The sequence below is a fragment of the Mastigoproctus giganteus genome, chromosome 4, assembly GCF_048544385.1.
Source record: "Mastigoproctus giganteus isolate SK-2022 chromosome 4, ASM4854438v1, whole genome shotgun sequence".
NCBI lineage: Eukaryota > Metazoa > Arthropoda > Arachnida > Uropygi > Thelyphonidae > Mastigoproctus > Mastigoproctus giganteus.
The window spans coordinates 214,089,128-214,109,392 of record NC_143578.1 but is presented as its reverse complement, the minus strand read 5'-3'; the positions used below and the strand labels follow the sequence as shown (position 1 = coordinate 214,109,392).

At 39.9% G+C, this 20,265-nt stretch overlaps 1 protein-coding gene across 1 annotated transcript; it reads right to left on the bottom strand.

Annotated features, from left to right (window-relative positions):
* Positions 1-331: 331 nt before the first annotated feature.
* Positions 332-943, bottom strand: LOC150087394 (uncharacterized). Its single transcript, XM_090372466.1, has one exon. The coding sequence runs from the start codon at positions 941-943 to the stop codon at positions 332-334; it is 612 nt and encodes a 203-aa protein (XP_090228592.1).
* Positions 944-20,265: the final 19,322 nt, after the last annotated feature.

Here is a 20,265-nt window from a genome sequence, read left to right as displayed (position 1 = left end):
TATACATCTGCTTGTGTGTCTCTTGAAATGAAGACGACCCGCATCTGCAAGTATTTCTAAAATAAGCGATTCTGTTGGGTCTTGTCGATATTCCAAGCAAGGACTGGAGCTGCTTGACTCTTCTTTGAAACTGCATTCTGTCCGAAATTCTGTCCATATCGGTTTTCATTAGATGGCACAATAAACATTTGAGGAGCGGTGGTGGCAAAGCTTACACGCTTTTTCAACTGACTTCTGCAAGGAAACGATTCTGTCTCACTCATGTGGTTCCAAGTTAATTCCCTCTGTCGTCGGAATCCAGGTAGAATTATGAGAAGTAAACACACGAATGTCAACAATATTGCCACATACACTTAAGTCGTTTGTTGGAACTAATTCGTTCGGAAAACGTACAGTTCCCTACATTGATATTCATAGAGGGCGTTGCATTCAATAATACAATCACTGTAATTAATCCTGCTGCACATAAAATGATTATAAACGACGCAATTCGGATTCGTTTATACACTCTTCTCTTCAATACTCGATCAATGGTATAAAATTCTGGGCGGTCTACTTTTTGCAGTTCTTCCCAATAAAACCTCCCAGAAATGATATTATCAGATGTGTCTACTAATTGGTAAGTCACAGGTGATGTCTTATAAATATCATTCACCACAAAGATTTCTTCTGACCAATTTCGAGTCGCACCTTTTTCAAAAGTTGGTTTTTGGTGTGAAATGCGAACAACATCCCCTTTGACAAACATTGAACGTCCAGGGGGTGTCGCAGTACCATATAAGCGGCTCCACACCTCTGATTCATTAGAAAAATTAACGTCAGCCGGCGCCATGCCTGTTGTTCTGTGCTTAGTTTTATTATACCCCTCTACGAGAGCATCAAGAATATCGATATCACGATATGTCTTTTTGTGGGAAAAATATCTCCACATCCTCCCACGCATTGTCCGGTGAAACCTATCAACAAAACTCGCTTTCGTGTCGCCAAACGAAGAAAACAGACGAACACCTTCCCTTTTTTCATTAAATCACGAAATGTTTATTCCAGAATTCTTTTCCTTTATCGGTCTGTAAATAACAGGGTGGAGTACCAGCGCGAAACACCTTTGATAAAGCCTGTGCAACCACTAATTCACGCTTAGTTTTTAGGGGAATCACCCATGCGAACCGGCTGAAGCAGTCAATAACAGATAAAAGATATTTGAATCCGTTATTGAACTTTGCTATTGAAGTCAAATCGACGAGATCACATTGATACTGGTGCGCAATGCCGCTCACAACTGTTCGTAATCGTTTGAAACGATGTTTCACAGATCTGTGTAGTGTATAAGCAGGTTGTGCCCTAAGCCACTGCTTCACGGTAGAAGATTTGCCACTAACTGCATTCTGAAAGGCAGGTTGTCCCGAAAAGCTCCCTGGCTTTGCGTGGGAGTAATACGCGATGTACAGTTGTTCATTCATTTCAAACTGACACTAAAATAGTTTAAACACAGTATATATAACCAATTGCGTATTGTTCATTACAAAAAATAATTCAGGTAGAAATGATACAATTTTTTATTAAAAATAATAATTTACATTTGTCATAATAAATAATAAATAATAACATATTACATTTGGGTTAGCATTGCCTTAATCAATAAATGCTGGGCCAGCACGGAATAGAAAACACTGTATCCCTGCAATTCGTTTGTCGCGTCTTGAATTGTTAGCTCAAGTCCTTCGATTAATGCGAAAGGACTACATTTTTTCATAAAATCACTGAGAACAAAAAGAAAACCCATCTCACTTAAGGTACGAGAATCGTAGCACAATTTCACACAAACTTGCTTCAGAGACGATGTTAAAATCTCTGCAATAATTTGAAAAACATGTCTGTGCCCACTCCAAACTTCTAGATGACTGGTAATGCTGCTTGCGCGAGAAATCAGGGTAGAAATTCCATCGATATCAACTTCGACAGCTTTGTCTTGAAGGGAGAAGCGAATTATGTCGTCGCTTGCTACTACATGACAAGTGCCACCAAGAATAAAGTCTGCTTTTCTACCATCATGTAAGCATCTTCTGAGAGAAGGGAGGTGCGATTTCATAACGTCTCAGACATCTGTAGATAAAGAAATAACAGAATTGCGTGATTCTATGGAGATTTCAGGATCGAACTAGCTAAGGGAAACATGGAATCGAACTCCTCTTGACAATACAAACTGCAAACTTACACGAGACATAGCGAAAACAAACTCAAGTCACTGTATAAAAATGCACTCTCAAATCATATCGAATGTGTATCGATAAGAAAAATTATATATACCCTCTTTGGGGAAAACTACCAATCAGAAGATGTTAATGACCCTCCAATCAAATGGGATTAAAATGTAGATGGACAGCCAGAACCAATTACGAAGGTGCATGGGATCTATGCAATAGATAAGAAATTTGGTCATAGCTTTTTCCTTTTAATTTCACATCTAGTGCTCAAACGTGACTGGAATCCCATGACCTGTATATGTGTCTGTGACCTAAACACCTATGACACACTTATTCTCCAAGACATTGGGGAATTCCATGTGACCCATTTCCTTATTCTCCCCTCACACAGCTGTGACAGAGACTTGGGAAATACCAGTAACAGGGGCGTGTCATGCCGTTCTACTCCGAGGTATCCTACTTATGTATGTGGCCTGTTCGTAACGGCTCCAGGACCTGGTCCATCTCCGCAAATAGTCTCTATCTTTACTGCAGAATCTGTGTAATTAGGGCCTGAAATGTGAGCATTTTTTTTTCCATTTATTTGTACACACAGTTGTTTACAAATTATATACAAAAACTTACAAAGAAGATATATATACAGTTTTATATTCATTAGCATTCTCATTATACATATATAAAATACTATATTATATATGAACACGTGTGTGTATGTGTGTGTTTTACCTGTATCAAGGGTGGCTCCCAGGCCTAAGCCCATCTCCACCTGGCACGTCTGTGTTGGTGCAGAAACTCTGCAAAGCTTTTTTATCGCTTGCGTACGTCCACCTTGCCACCAGGGAGCAGCCAACACCTAGCCAGCCGCTGCCCGCCCCCAGGCACAAGCAGCCAAGCCTGGGTCTAATGTCACCTTTAGTGTCTTGTGCACAAATCCCGCACCTACCGGAGATAGTGCAATACCGGTGGGTGCCAGAAATCCCGTTCCCAGGTAGCCCAAACCTGGAAACCAGCAACAAAAAAAAAAAAAAAAAAAAAAAAAAAGAGTAAGAATATCCAAGCCTCAGCAGCAGCAGATACAAGTCAATTTGGAAAACTCCAATAAATTTAGCGAATAAACTTATTTACATTTGTACAAGATAATAGAATTTTAACTCTAAATTCTAGCAATCCAATTAAATTTACATATCTTATAACAAGTCATTCTATTTATATTTAATGGGATACAAACATATATTAACTTCTCAGCTCTCACATTTATATTCGATTTTGGATTTGAGTTCTTAGTTCAAGTCCTTTCTTAAAGACCGATTCTGCAAAAGTCTGGAAAGTCTCGAAGTTTGTTTTGTTCTCAACTAGTATTTTTACATTGTCCTCAGCTAGACCTGGAACCTGATTAAGTAGCAATACTCGATGGTCTGTATATTGCGGACAAAACAGTAAAACATGGATCCAGTCTTCCATTTGACCACAGGTGCAAAAAGGGTCCGGCTCCAAACCTCTGTCGAAAAGTTTGGCCCTCAAATATCCATGGCCTGTTAATAAATACGTCGTAAACATGCTTGGTGCAAACCATGAAACAGAAGGTTGAGTAGACGCAAACTCAACATTTTCAATATACTTCTTTGTGACTTCACCACACACAGACTCATTCCATCTACTTTGCCAAATACTAACCACTTCACTCAATAATCTTTTCCGTTCTGTCTTCAAGTTACTAACTGGGTCGGTTGTAATTCCCATAATAGATACCTGCAGTCCTTTCTTATGTTTATAAATCATGCCACGGTATAAGATAAATAAATCTAAATGCAGTTCTCCTCCAAGGATTTGGAGGGCATTGTTTGATACTGTACGAGGGGCATTATTTAGTGCCAGAAGCACTGTCCTTTGAATTGATAGTAGCTTATTTTTGATTTTCACCTTAACGATGTTCTGGTGCCAAATACCTGCTCCGTACGAAATTATAGGCAGAAATATTGCTTTATAATATAGTTTCATGGTCTTTTTATTCAAACCCCAGTCTCTTTTGGAGATTCTTATGACCGAAGCAGTAAAATTTCTAATTTTTTCCTTCAGTTTGGTGACATGAGGGAGAAAGGTTAATTTATCATCGAGGATTATGCCAAGATATTTGTTTTGAGGAACATAAGGTATCTGTGAACCATTCAGTTGAATTCTTGGTGGTCTTCCATAATTAAAGTGGTTTTTAAATGTCATGAAATTTGTTTTACTCGGAGATATCTTGAGCTTGTTGATTTCAGCCCATGCCACCAAATCATCTAAGATGGGTTGAATTTTGTCCTCTAATACCTTGCGTGACCTTCCTTCTATGGCAATCACGAGATCATCGGCGTAGGCCACCTTTAGAGAATCCTCGTGTGTTCTCGTGAGCCACTGATCTAATACGGCATTCCAGAGGAGAGGCCCCAACACCGACCCCTGGGGGCATCCTCTCGAAACCTGGGCCTTATAAGACAGATGCTTTGCCTTGACCATGATGTATCTCTCATTAAAGTATGATCTCAGTACCCTGTACACATAATTATCACATTTAGCCAGCCTTAAAGACTTGAGGGCACTCTCCCACCAGAGGGAGTCAAAAGCACCCTCAAAGTCCACAAAAATTGCCAAAACATATTTAGAAGATGAATTCTGGATAAAGTTAGTCACTGTAAGAATAGCATCGTCGGTGGACCTCCCTTTTTTGAAGCCAAACTGACAGCTTGAGCATAATTGGTTTTCCTCAAATTTCTTTAGTATTCTGGGAGCCAGAAGATGTTCGAATAACTTTCCCAGATTAGCAAGTAAGGAAATTGGCCTGTAAGCATGGGGATCGGATGTGTTTTTCTCTGTCTTATGAAGAATCTTGAGCAATGCCAATTTCCACTGGTTTGGGAAGTATCCTTCCAGGAGGCATTTGTTCAAGAGATTTAGCAGTACTTGTGGGTATAAGTTGAAAACCTTGATCATAACAAGATTCTCCACAAGGTCAATTCCGGGGCATTTCTTGCTGTTTAGTCTAGCTATGGCAGAACCCAATTCCAACAGATTAAAGCACTCAATATCTGTTGAACCCATATACATACTATTTTCAAGACGTATCTGGCCTTGCTCCAATGTATCCAACTCTGGAATATCTTTAGAGAACAGACTTGACACTATAGCATGTACCATAGAGCTCCAGTCCTCAGATTCCACTCCGTTTATTCTTACTGTATTGTACACTTCTCCACAGATTAGTTTGTTTCTGGAGATTTTGTAAACTAATCCCCACGGTTCTGAATTCCCGACCTGTTTGACAAATCCTTGCCAACAATCTGTTTTAGCATTAGCTATTTCTTTGTGGTATCTCCTCCGAAGATCTCTATAAGAATCCTTGTATGCTTGAACATCCTGTTGAGACAGATGCCTGTGTTTTTGATATTCCTTCCTTGCGTTCTGAACTTGCGATCTTAAATTTGCAAGATCTGAGTTCCACCAAGGGACAGGAGTTGTCTTGTTGTGTTTTTTCTTCGCTGCATAATCCGTGGCCAGATACAACTGGGTTTGAACAAAATCAATAATCTCCTCAGCCATTAATATATTAAGGGATTCGATCATTTCTGTCGTAAAGACAGCAGAGAGAATATCTTTAAATTTGTTCCATTTAATACTGTTAATGGAAAATCTCCTAAGATCAGTAAGTCATCGACTCGCTGCCCAGGAAGAAGACCATAAACTATGGCACGGTGGTCACTGTTGATTAATTCTTGGACAACATCCCAATGAGAGATACAACAATCAATTTTAACAGAGGTCAGAGTAATATCAATATTGCTTTCACCGTTGACTGTCGAAAAAGTGTAGGGTTTATTAGGCAAATTTTGAACAGCAAGCCCATGAGCAAGAATAACATCTTCCAGGGCCGAACCACGAGCGTCTGTAAACCCACAATGCCACATATTGGATTTTGCATTTACATCACCAGAAATTATCAAGTTTTTCGAGGCAAACTTTGTACATAATCTATCTATATTGTGCAGAGCCAGTTGGAAATCTTCTGACGGCGGGCAATAGAGAGAAACGATGTAGAAATTTATAAATTTCGAGGAGACAAGCACACAGACTGCGTTCTGAGAACACTCACCAGAAATAGAGGTGGCCACCATATCGTTATTCAAAATGACGATAGTGTCTTGGGCGAACTGTCAAGCGAATGCACAATTCTTGCAGAAGTTGGGAAGCCCATTACCTTAAATGCTCTACCACTAATTTGTGCAGAGCAATAAGGTTCCTGAATACAAATAATATCCATTTTATTCTCAAACGCCACCACCCTTATCTCGTCCATAGCTGCTCTAGCTCTTTGGCCGTTAATGCCCTTGTAAGAATAAATTACACTCAAAAGAGGATTTGGATTAGCCGTATTACTCATATTTGGTTCTTTTTCTGTCAATTCCACCGCTCTTATGTATTCGGGACAGCAGCTATCACGAACAGAATGTTGAAAATCTCGATTTCTCCTCTTACAGTTGACACATTTTGGTGGCTCCTCTTTGTGCGTGCATTCCGAGAAGACGTGGCTTCCATTGGCACAATGGCCACACGAGACTGTTTTGTGCGAACAGTTTTGCGCTGAATGTCCATACCCCAGACACCGAAAACATTTAGAAACAACTGTAAAATGACGAAATCTTTGTGAGGAGAACGCCAGAAAAATACGGTCATTTTGCATTATGTACTTGTATATTTTTGGAGCTAATCCAATGACCCAGTTAGTAACACGATTTCCTGCACCAGAACTGAATCTGAACGTGATTCCTTGTCTCACCTCTTCAAAGCTAAAGCCAAAGTCTTTCAAGTTTTTAATGTAGAGATCCTCTACCATGTCCTCTTTGGAATAATCCTTGGGGATATTGTATATCATAACCGTGGGGCGTTGCAAACGGGGTTTATCCGTAGCCAGACCAACACTAGTCAGCGTTGTGGAATTGCAAATGGTTTTTGCATCTGTAGAGTTAGTCGTTTCGACTAGAACACCATTGTTTCTTAACAATCTAATGTTTTTAATCTTGATATTTCTGTGCTCTTTCCTTATTGTGTCAGTGACCTTGTTTTTGATGTCCTGACCACTAGTTATTGAACTGTCAGGCGAAGGCTTTAATATTATTATATTGTTAGGATCACTACTAACTACACTTTTGTTCCTGGGTTTAACATATTCTGCAGTTCTGGATTCAGCTTCAGACACACTTTTGTGTTCTTTAGTAATAACTCCTGAGGGGATAGTCCGATCAGCAGGACGTTGTGCCCAAATTCCAGTGTGTTCTCTAACAACGTCCGCAAAAGACGTAACTTTAGGATCTTCTTTAAAAAGGTTTTCAAAAAGGTTTGCTCTTACTTGCAATTCCTCTGCCTTGACTTTTAAACGCTCGTTCTCAATTATTAGTGCAGTAGTTACAGACTCAAAATCTGACCATAAACCCTGGATAAAATTAGAGGCAATCTTTGTTACCTTACTCGATTCAGCTGCTAAGTATTCCCCAAGAGATCTTTTAATTTTTGTAATTGTATTATATACCCTTGTAGGGTCGAGAGGTTCAGAAAAATCAAATCATTGCACAAAAGAAGTGTTTTGTATCAGGTCAGACTTGGGTAAAGCTTGTTCCTTTTCAAGATTTTTATCTACATCAGAGTTTTCATGTACAATTTCGTGACTGCTCAGAGAACTTAAGTTTGAGGTATCCTGTACATCAGGGTTTTTATCTACCTTTACTTCTCTGGTATCCGATGTAAGAGAGGTTTTGTTTTCATCAGTATTGGAGATCTGATCACATTTTTTTATCACGGTCTTAGGGCACGCTTTGCCCACATTTTTATTTGTTCCCTCAAGTTTTGAGTTTTGAATTTTGGCTAAGCTAGATTCTAGCAACTCCTTTTTTCCTTTCTTACCAACAGTTTTTACATTTGCTGTCGTGGCAATCTGCTCCCCAGCATCTACGTCAGTCCGTTTTGGGCCCTATTTTCCAGCTTGTTTTAAAAAGCTCTGAGAAGCTGATTTAACTGGGAATTCATTGTCTGAATCAGACATAACCATGGTACGTTTTTTCCTGGCTCTCTTAGACGGGAGTTCTGGTGCAGATTTAGCACTCGCATCTGAATCTATAGTCTCAGAGTCCTGAGAACTAGGTATACTTTTCATCCATGGGGTTGAAAGTAAAGAGATAAAACAGTACACACAAGATATATTAATTAAAATCCTCTTCCCTGGAAGCGAAATAAGTTTATTTTGCTTGGTAAGTGACTTCCGTGGCAGGTAACAGCAGCTGGACGAAAAGCAAACTAGAAATACAGTACTAAGATGAGTGTATCCAGCAAAAGGTCATCTTGTCGAATATTTGATTGCCAGACAGAAGTAGACAAAAACAGAGTTAGTTTGCTAAGTTCCTTCTACCTCGCTGTCAACGTGCAATCTCTTAAGCCAGTGTTTCTCAAAGGGTGTGCCGCGTCACATTAGTGTGCCGCAAAATTTTCCAAGTGTGCCGCGAAATTTAGAAATTTCTTCTTCTATGACTACGTAGGTGTGCCGCGAAATTTTTCGTCTTTGGAAAATGTGCCACGAGAGTAAAAAGATTGAGAAACACTGTCTTAAGCTAAACAGATGCATAATTAGGTCAGAGTTATAAAAGTCGCACCTTACAAGCGGTCAACTGCCGGAAAACTCCCACCGCAGAGGAACTGCTTGACCTTGTGATATAGCCCGAAGCGGACAGTGGTTAGCCGGCAGAGTAGGCCTACAGAAGTGAAGTTTGAATTCAGGCCTCGGAGACAAGCAACGCTGGCAAATGTGAATATGGATAGAAGCAGATCATGCAAAAATCATATTTACCTAAAATGTTAGGGTAATAATCTTCCACAGGATGCACAGTATTACCACTAGGCAGGTCACTATACAAAAAAAAACTACTGTAACTCGCGAAATAAATATATTAATCACTGTAAACTTGAGGAGCACACGATTAGACAGTCTTCATAGCTACGCGCACGCGCACTCAAACTTGAAATGTGAGCAGGCAACATCTGAGCAACTGCTGCCTAATGCCCGCCCCAAGGCACGTGGAGTCGGACATAATCTACTATCTGCGCTTCAATAGCGCGCTAAAATCCCGCATCCACTGGAGGTAGTGCAATACCAGTGGATGCCAGCAATCCCGTACTCAGGATACCCAGTCCTGAGTACCAGCAGGGGAAAAAAAGAAATAATAATAATAAATAAAAGAAAATAATAATAATAATAAACAATAATAAAAATAAAATACAGTAATAATATAAATAAACAATAATAAAAATAAAATAATAAACAAAATATATAACTTAATAATAATAAATAAATATTTAAAAAAAACACCAGTGGTTGTCATCTCTGAACAACCTCAGAGATCAAAAGATTTCAAGTCCAGGATGACTGGTATGTGACCCAGGGAATAGCTCAGCAAGAACTTGTTCAATTATCCAGTGTGGTGAAGCATCTGCATTCTTCTGCTGAAGACATCGTTGGTGAAGATTTGAAGGGCTTGAAAGTTCGTCTCATTTTCAATTAAGGCTTTATGATTGACATCTGAGATGTTCTGGACCTTATTTTTAAGTGTTGTCCGTTGTTCTTCGTAGTTGGGGCAGGACAATAGGATGTGGTTCCAGGATTCATCTTCTCCACAGGAGCAATGAGGATTTGTCGCCAGTCCGAATTGGAACAGTTTCGCTTTTAGAGCGCCATGTCCTGTTAGGATGTAGGATGTGCTCATGGATGGGTAGAACCAATTACAATGTGGGTGATTCATGACAAAGGTGACATCCGGGATAAAAAGTCTGGTGACCTCTTCCATCTAACCTGCCAAAGGGAGAGGAGTTTATTCCATAGGTTTATTTTTTCCTGTTTGACATTTGTAGCAGGATTGCAGTATATTCCAAGGAGTGTGGTAGACCTTTTTTTGTGTTTGTAGATGAAAGCTATATATAGGTCGAGGGGAAGGGCCCTAGATAGAACCTGCAGTGCATTAGTTGATGTTGTTCTTGTCACTCGGTGTGTCATAAGCAGCATAGTTCTTTGCATGGAAAGGAGTTTGGCCAGGATTTTACAGTTAGTGACCCTATGGAACCAGACCCCAGCAGCACAGGAGACAATTGGCAAGAACACAGCTTTATAGTAGAGAGATAGGGTTCTTTTGGTGGGTCCCCAGTCCGAACGGGAGATCCTGATGACGGCTGGGGCCTGGGCTTTGGTTTTCTTTATTAAACTGTTCACGTGTGGTTGAAAACAGCCTGTCGTCCAATATTATACCAAGATGTTTAGTTTTTGTGCAACATATGGAATTTGCTTCCCGTGAATAAGCACTTTAGTGGGGTCTGCGGTAATCCAACCTGTTTTTGAAGATCATTAGCTTTGTTTTTGTGTTTGATATTTTTAATTTATTTGTCAGGGTCCAGTTTACCAGGTCATCCAGGAATGCGACGGTATTATGCACAGCGGTGCAACAATCATGGATGGAAATACCCGTGGAACGCTTTCAGGAACCAACTTTCTAAATGCCTCGCTGTATGACTGCCCTTCTCCGGGAGAAAGGTGGGCCTACCCATTAGTAGATATGTATCTCATGATGGTTATTAACTCAGTGTAGTTTTAAATTCATTCCAACCCTAAAGTTTGGAATCGCAATGCGCGACAATGGTTTTCTTTAACATATTTTTGAAATTTGCTATAACAATATAAGGTTTAATATAAAAACAAAATCAATATTCCTTCAAGTACCGTATTTTAAGATTTTTTTATTAAAAATTAAAAAAATATATATTGAAATGAATAACATTAACAAGTGTAATGTTTTTCCATCAAAATATCCTCAACGAGATATTATCACTGCTTTACAGAAACTTGACATTCTGGTGATTAATTTTAAAATAGTGTTAATGTTGTGCTTGACTAACGGTCCAAGCGATATGCAAGGTTTCCCATTAAGTTTGTGAAGATGAATAGACTTCAAGGACTTGATATTCTAGATGACCTCGTAAAACTTTGTTGGATTAAGCTCTATTGGACAAAGTCAGGTTTTGGGGTGGCCACATCGTAATTTACAATACTCCCTCCTGTTGTTTATTTGCTAGAAAGTTGATGCGGGTCACGGGCATATCACTGAACTCTCCGTTACTGCCCTGTTTGTTTAAGAAACTACGCAGTCGGTACAACAGAAACGACTATTACAACTAAGGTCTGTATTAGTGGATTTTTGAAGTCGTAGTCGAGTCGTAGTCGTAGTCGAGTCTTTTAGACAAACTCGCCCTCCATCGGGGGTGGTAGAGTGCTTACTTGCAGAGAAAAGTTCAAAGGTGACGTGTTTGTTTCGTTAGGCTATCTGAGAGATATCTCTGCGTTCAAATCCTAAGGTCTGCAATATAACCCAAGTACTGTAGTTTGTTTTGGTCTATATTTTGTCCGCATGGAATCAGTTACAGCTAGATCATGATTAGTTTATTTAGTAGACTTTTCTCCAGAATGAAGAATATAAAAAGGAGAGAGGCTTGAATTAAAACAATATCAAGTTTAATGAAAGTTTATCATAAGGATTGCATGAGTATATGGTGGTTATCTCTACCTTTAACAAGATTATTTACTTATCAAAATGATACAAATCTAATGATTACATTTAATGAGTTAAGCAAGATGAATGGTGCTTCATTATATTAGGGATCGTAAATGTGTAAATAGTCTAACGAAAATTTCCTTAACCATTTACTCTTAACACCGGAGCTTTCGTTAATTTCGTACACTGATAGTGTAACTCATACAGACCATAAGTCAGGCCTTGAAGCAGGAATAGTTTTCGATTCACATAAGGAGATAAGAATCAGCTTAATAGCAGAGATGCAGGGCTGAATGATTGTAACTCACCCACACCTGCATCTAACAACACTGGGGGTAGCCACTCAAAGACCTCTCAGGTGGCCCTCTCCACAACACCGACCCAAAATACTACTAAATCTAAACGCTTAAAGGAGACAATCCATACTGGAAAGGGTGCATCAAGACCCACATTTGCAGAAGTAGTCACCGGCAAAAAAGATGCTGAGAATAACCAAAAGATCCCACCAGCAGGACTCATAGGCAGCCTCTACTCACTGGCATCTCTCACCGACCAACATGTTAACTCAAAAGAAACCCGGATGACATATTCAACATATCAGAACATGGAACATGGAAGACAACATGGCAATAGAGATGCCACAGAACTTTCCTCGAAGGGGACTCGTGCTAATTCGTACAATATCACAGCAGTTCAGACTCGTGGAAGAATCTTTATATCTCGACTGGAACCGACTACTAAACCAGACAGCATTAAGGCCATGTTTACAGAAGTACATGGGATGAATATTGATGTGAGACAGAGAAGAACCAGGTATCCAACCTCCGCCTCTTTCACCCTTAGCTGCCACACAGAGAAGATGAGCTTTGTACTGGATCCAAGGCTATGGCCTCCTTGGAACCCTCGTCAAGCCCTTCCCAGATCAGAAGCCAAGAACCACAATAAACCACCGACATCAACATCAAAGGCAATAGCAATTAAAGCTACCAAGCTCCCAAGCCAACAAAACGCATGAGAAATCCTATAACTTCACTGAGAACAAACCTACCATAGGAAACAAACTGTCCACATATCATTCAATCCAACTCTCAGCAGATTATAATGACAATCCCCAGGGCTCCAGATCTGTGAAGAATATCCCTATACACATCGCAATTCACAATAGACCAGTGCGAACCTTACAAAGAGACCTGCTACCTGTACGAACTCAGTTACTAGGCTATCACCATTCGAATTGTCTATCAAAATGCAAGGAGTATTTGTAACAAGCTAGATACTGTCGAACAGCTTGTCCTCTCTAAAACCTTTGATATTCTCTACATTGCCGAAACGTGGCTTGGGAATGGGCGAGACTCCCTTGCCTGTGCTCCTCTGGCTGGGTACCAGATGCTCAATTCCTCCAGAGAGGATCGTAGAGGGGGGGGGGTGGAGTCGCAATATTTTATAATACCACCATCTTCTCATTGGCACATTCTGTGGTAACCCAATCCCTTGCATTTGAAGCTACTATGGTATCCCTCAAGCTCAATGCGAACCTGATAGACATAGCAACAATATACATTCCACCAGGCCCAAATAGTGACATTATTGAAGATGTGATCCATTGGCAGGTAAATCACATCCATGCCTCTGCTAAGCACATTATTTGTGGAGATTTCAATCTTCCACCTACTCTCGCACATCTTAGTAGGAAACTCATTAGCAATATGGATTCATTGGGTATCGGCCTACTTAATTACCACCCCACGAGAGGATCTAATCTCTTGGATCTGATATTCTCTTCAGCACCATGCGACCTCGAAGACAGTCCTCAAAACCTATTTCAATTTGATCACGAATCCATTTCCATACTCCTGCACTTAGCCGCACCTAACTTTGATGTCCAAGGCCCAAAAAAGAAATAAAGACATCACAGCACCCAAATTCCTTGATCCACCACGATGTCTCGAAGCTGCATCCTCGATACCTTGGGAGGCTCTCAATAATTTTGATCTCGAGCTAGCTGTGGACTCTTGACTAAATGGATTCGAACCATTGCAAGTTATGGTGCTACAAAGACTGTAGCACCAAGATCGTGTTGCCTTCTCCAGAGCCCGGGCAGATTTCAACCGTCAAAAAATATTTGCAATTAAAAAGCATCTAAATTCAACCCTACGAAAATGCAAATCGTTTTATGACTCTCAGCACAGGAATTCCTAAAACACTGGACCTTGAACTGTGGATGGACCACATTGCACGGTTCTCAAACACTGTGGCCCCGATGCACCTAGGCAACTTACCCATCAACAACGTCCCTACTGATATGCTCGCCACCGTTCGCATCACCAGGAAGCAGCTTATAACTGCTATAAATGGATTGCCACCCACTGCAACTGCAGGCCCCGATCTTGTGCCACAATTAATGATTAAATGTCTTAGCTCGTTTATCATCGATCCTCTACTATCAATTTTTAACCGTGTCTTAACGCAGCACTGCTTTCCTCTCCCTGGAATAGATATGCTGTGAGGCCACACCCTAAATTCCAATCTGCAACCCTCATTAAACAGTTCAGGCCAATCTCTCATTCTTCCAGCCTCTTGAAGCTCATGGAGAAGACATTACTTTCCACCGTCACCAATCAAATCATGCCTCACAAACCCCCACAGGCTCACTATGCCATTCCAGGAAGATCCACAGTCACCAATTTAACATCGATAACCAACACCATTCTCAGTGCACTAGAAGCTAAAGCAGAGTTTTGTCACCTACATCGACCTGGAAGCTGCCTTCGACTCCATCAGTATCCCCTCACTTGTTCACCTCCTAGAAAACTACTTCTACATAAAAGGTGACATGTTGTGGTTTATCACAGCCCTGCTCTCTGACAGAACCATTCTTCTTAAAGCGGATCAACATGCAATCTGAAGAAAGATCACTGCGGGGGTTCCCCAAGGCGGAGTCCTCTCCCGAGCATTATTCACTGCAGTTATTATTCCGTTTGTGCAACAGAGAGAAGACATACTCTGCTATGCCGATGATATTAAGATATATACTCAGATTAACACCGGCGAACATCTCTCAAACATTAATAAAAATATCTGTGAAAAGTTACACGACTTAGGATCCTATCTCTATCAATTTGGCCTCCTCGTTAACCCTGCCAAATCAGCACAAATTGTCTTTTCTCTGGAGCGCCAACCCACTGAAATCCAAGCTTCTCTAGACGGAATTCCCTTCCCAGTGGTCAAGATGCATACACACTTGTGAGTCGTCTTCGACTATAAACTGCGCTTCAACCCCCACATTGAAAAGCTCATAGCAAAATTCCGTCAAATGCGCTGGACCACAAAGGAACAACTGCTCCACGTTAGGGATCTGGATGTGACTCGTTGGTACATATACACTTCAGTATACTCCGTCGTACTGTATGCCTCGGAAATTTGGGGGTCCGCGGCCCCTACTAACATCAAGTGCGTGTACTCCGCCGAATACTGGCTCCTTCGTTGGCTCACGCAAAAACATCGTCGTCCACCCCAGCAAAGAACAACTGCGTTGGCGATATCACTTAATTTTGCCCGACTTCAGATCTTGTATTTGAAAAACGCCTCGTTCTCACTGTCAAGATGACAACCGGAATGGTCTCTAAGCCAAGCATCTGGGAACTGTGTGGCTGGACGATCCCTCTACCCGGACTGAGGTCAGCTCCCACACTCATAGCTCACTATAACAGACTAGCACTCAGTGACCGCTTTCTCCGCAGGGTGATGCTCCCCACAATCCTTTCAATTGACGGCAACCTCTGTAGGTTTGTGAAGGATCGGAGGTACCGAAGACAGATCCTTAAGAGCCTGACCTTGGCCAGGCAAAGTGCACATTGATAAGGGCAGCATAATAATGCCCAATATTTTGTAAATAATGTTCAAAGCACGATGTCTTTATGAATGTGTTGTAAATAAAGTCAAGAATATCTTTATGAATTTAAATATTAATATAACATAATATAAATATGAATATCTTTATTATTTCATTGTAAATACTGTCAAAAGCATAATATCCTATAAATAATTTGACACTGATTCTATTGTTGGCTCTGGGGGATGAGCCCGAACTTCGATGTGGACTACGTCTCCCCAAGGCTATTATTATCCACCAGCCAATGTAAAACCACTGGCATTGCTGCTGTGAAGGGTCTATTGTATATGCCACGTTTGTATACAATAAAGATTGTATATATATAATTGACATCAGTTTATGAAGAGTTACATTACGTTGTTTGAGGCATGTAACCGGGGTGGAGAGTTCGGTCGTCATGTTTCAAGTTGGATAACTAAGGTTCTGTTTTATTAGAGAGGGTTATTAACAACCATTACAATGTCTGTGTGTGTGGGTTTACGTGTTCGGAAGGACCATGCCTACGACAACTGCTTGGGTTAGAGAAAGAACCGAGGGAGTAACATTTAAAAGGCATTTAACCAGACAAATATTTACGGCAGACATAGCTCTGCTTTCCCCAGATGGAGATTCTCTGCTGGTATCCAGCGCTTTTCTGCGTTGTAATATTGTACTCTTATGTACTTTTTGTATTCTGTGCACTGAATGTATCTTCTTGTCCTTCCGCTTTTAAACAACTAAAATTTACGATTTCAAAATAGTCTGTGTTCATTTACATTACAGTTCATTGACAGCGAGGACTAAAGATGGCATAATTTCTACCATCATGGTTATTGGTGCTCTTAGGTTATCCTGACGCCAGCTTGTTATGTTACAATTGGTCAGCTGTCTGCTTCACTTACTAGCCTTGTGGTACTAGTCAGGTATGAAGCCTTACTTCACTTCGTTTATATTTCCAAAACTAACATTTTTTTTTTTCTGGTGACTTCTAACAGCTTCCTACTTTGTTGGTACCCTCTTCTGTTATCATCTTTTCATCATTCAGGTTTGTCAAAAACCACAGGAAATGTGGTAGCCTTTCACCAGAAATCACCAAACCTACATCCATCACTAGACCTCTATCTTTTGTCTTGTCGTCATCGTTCTTAGGAGCATCGGCAGTAGGAGTGATGGCACTATGAACCGAATTTGTCATAGTGTGCATAGTATTAGGGTCAGGCACCACCTGTGGTTTCCCACATTTGCGCCATATGTTCGCTGTGAAGAAATGTAGAACTACTGTAAATGCCAGAAAAGTGTTGTCTGTTGTATATGACATATTGCGTTAGGTTCTGTTGGGTGTCCTGGCATTTGGCCGCAGGGCTTCTGGTGGGACTCCACGTTGCCCGCAGACACCACAAGGAGGTAGCCAGGCTGCCCTTTATTCTCTGGCTTGTCTCCGCATTTGTCAGCGGGTGGTCTACCCACCGCTAGAGGGCGCAACCGTCAAAACACATTGAACAGAATTTCACAGCGGGGGCGATCTGCCACTCCCTACCCCACAGGAGGCAATGGTTGACTTGGCACATTATAGCCTTAGATACTAATGCACCATAAAATCCCAAAACAAACAAACAGGAGGCGATGAGGTCACCAATCATGTGACTCTCCTGCGATCTCCGAATTTCTCTCCAATGATGATTTCGCGATCTCCTCTCTGGACTTTGATGTTTTCGCCTTCCCATGATGCTTTGTGCATAGTTCGATTCCAGTGCGTTGTTCCCATGACCCTTTGCGCATATCAAACTTCGTTATTTTTTATTTTATTTTTAATTTTGCTGTTGGATGGCAGCAAATATATATATTTAAAAAGAATTTTAGTGGGATTTGAACTGAGATCAAAGCCTTTCTCAGGCAACTGAGATATTTACTTACAACCTTTCAAATGTGGTATTTGAACACAAGTTTTAACTGAGTTGAATTATTTTTAATCGACAAGCTAATGTTATTTTTAAAATATTTTTTAGACAATAAATTAGTGTTATTTTGAATTCAATGTGTTGTTTTTATTTTAAAGTATTCAAGAACAAGCAACAAAGCAATGGTATTATTTGAACATAATTATTTTTATAGTATTCGTAAGCAATATTTTTAACCAATAGTATTTTGTCAACTGAAAGTGATTTATTTTTAATGAAGACAGATTATACACGTACAAGTTAGTGCAAATGCATCATATTAGTACGCAGCTAAACTCTGAATTAGCACAAATATGCAAAGACGGCATCATTTTAGTTATATCTCGTATTGTGAATATATTCACAACGAGTTGCCATGATATTGCGCTACTTGGAATAAGTAACGCTTCACCAAAGGAAAAGATTATTGTTACTTATTCTCAGTGGGATACCACCATCCAGACCGCACGGTTTAAAGAAGAAGTTCGAAGTAGTGCAATATCATGGTGACTCATTGTAAAGGTATTCACAATATTAGATATAACTTAAATGATGCCGTCTTTGCATATTTGTGCTAATTGAGAGTTTAGCTGCGTACTAATATGATGCATTTGCACTAACTTTTACGTTGTCTAAATCTCTCGCAGCATGAGGCTAAAGTCCTTAACACATTTCAGACAGATTTACAACGAATGAGGTTGTTTATTGAACACTGTTAACAAAATTATTTACACGGGAATCATTATTCTGATAAAATCTTGACACAGCTCTCTGTTCAAGGACACTCCACAATTCTCCAATTACAAAAAAGTATGAAAAGTGCTATGAAGGTATCTTCTTTACCAGGGTTACTGTTGTTTTACCTGTAAGAAAGAGAACATGTTAGAAGATTATTATAATCCTACTGTGGTGGGGGAGCTTTGCTAGTGTGAATGCTTTACAAAAACATACTAAATTACCCAAATATACTGTGAAAGAATGGTTATCGGGACAGCCCACATATGTGAGACACAGACAGCAACGAAGAAATTTTCCTCGTAACCAGATGAAAGTTCCTGGTCTTCACCATACATTTCAATGTGATTTATCCAACATGTCAAATCTTGCTAAAGCAAATAATGGTGTTCATTTTCTTCTCGTGTGTACTGATTGCTTTTCACGATATGGTTGGGCAAGACCATTAAAATCTAAACATTCACAAGAAGTAGTTAAAGCTTTCAAATCTATTTTTAAAGAAGAAGTACCATTTAATATTAATAGCGACCAAGGAAAGGAATTTACTAATAAAAAAATGCGTGCATTATTCAAATCTAAAAATATCCACTTTTACACCACTAGAAGTGAAAATAAAGTGAAAAGAAAGCTTCTATGGCAGAAAGATTTATTCGAACATTAAAAGAAAAAAATTATAAACGGGTTACATATTCAAAAAAGGATAAATATATTCATGTGCTGCAAAAATTAGTGAAAACTTATAATGAAACTGTACACAGATCTATTGGTATGGCCCCTGCAGATGTCACCATGCATAATGAAGAAACAGTTTATGCTAAATTATATAGACCCCATCCAAAAGTTTCGGAACCCAAGTTTAAAATCGGTGACCATGTTGTTCTTAGTGATGACAGTCATAATATTCGAAAAGCGTTCAGAGGGAATTGGTCTGAGGAGGCGTTTTTCATAGCTCAGGTAATCAAAAGGCACCCTGTAGTATATAAGGTGAAAGGGAGAGATGGTGAGGTGATAGAAGGTACATTTTATGAGCATCAGCTACAGAGAGTCAGTTTTGATAACGAGGTACCTGAAAACGTGTATCTGATGGAAAAGTACTTGGGAAGCGTACAGTGCGTGGCCAGAGACAGTTACTTGTGAAGTGGCTTGGATACCCTGCATCCTACAATACTTCGGTACGAAGCAAAGGTGTTTTACCTAACCCTACCAAGTAATGCAAGTATGGACTTGTATCCTGATAACACCCAGTCACGTTTCAAAGTTCAATTACTCCGGGAAATTAATCTGAATGGGAAGTGGGAGTTGGCACTTTCTGAAATCCATCTGCTTGCAGTGTGGAACAATATGTAGAGGTATGTTTGTTCTTGCCGATTAAAGCCAACTTTTACCTATTACAACTTACGCAAGGACTGCTGTGTAATATTTGCTGTCCTACTTCATTTAAATATGAAAGGGCCTCTGACTGCAGGGAAAAACTCCATTTCTCTTCAGAATACAGAATAGAGTGAAGAAAATAACTCCCGACACACGTTACTATCAAAGAACAATTTAATATACATGTAATATTTTGTTGGGTCTAAATCATACAATTTTTCTTATAAGACGCATTCTCATCAGTTAACATATAAATTTTTGGAATACAGTCTTCCTGAGTAACATGGATAAATTCTACAACTCCACTTTGCAGGAGGGATCTTCACAGTTATTAAAATATCTTGTACACTCCAAGTACAAAACTCATACAAACTCCATTTAAATTCCGTGCTCTAATTAGTTAATATATTCATCCTTAACAATAGTCTTATGAACATATATTATTCCTTAAGAACAGTGAATGTCTTCAGGGAGTTCCAGTTAGTACTAAATCGTTCTAGTCCGAATAATTTTAGGGCGGGAGACATTATAAA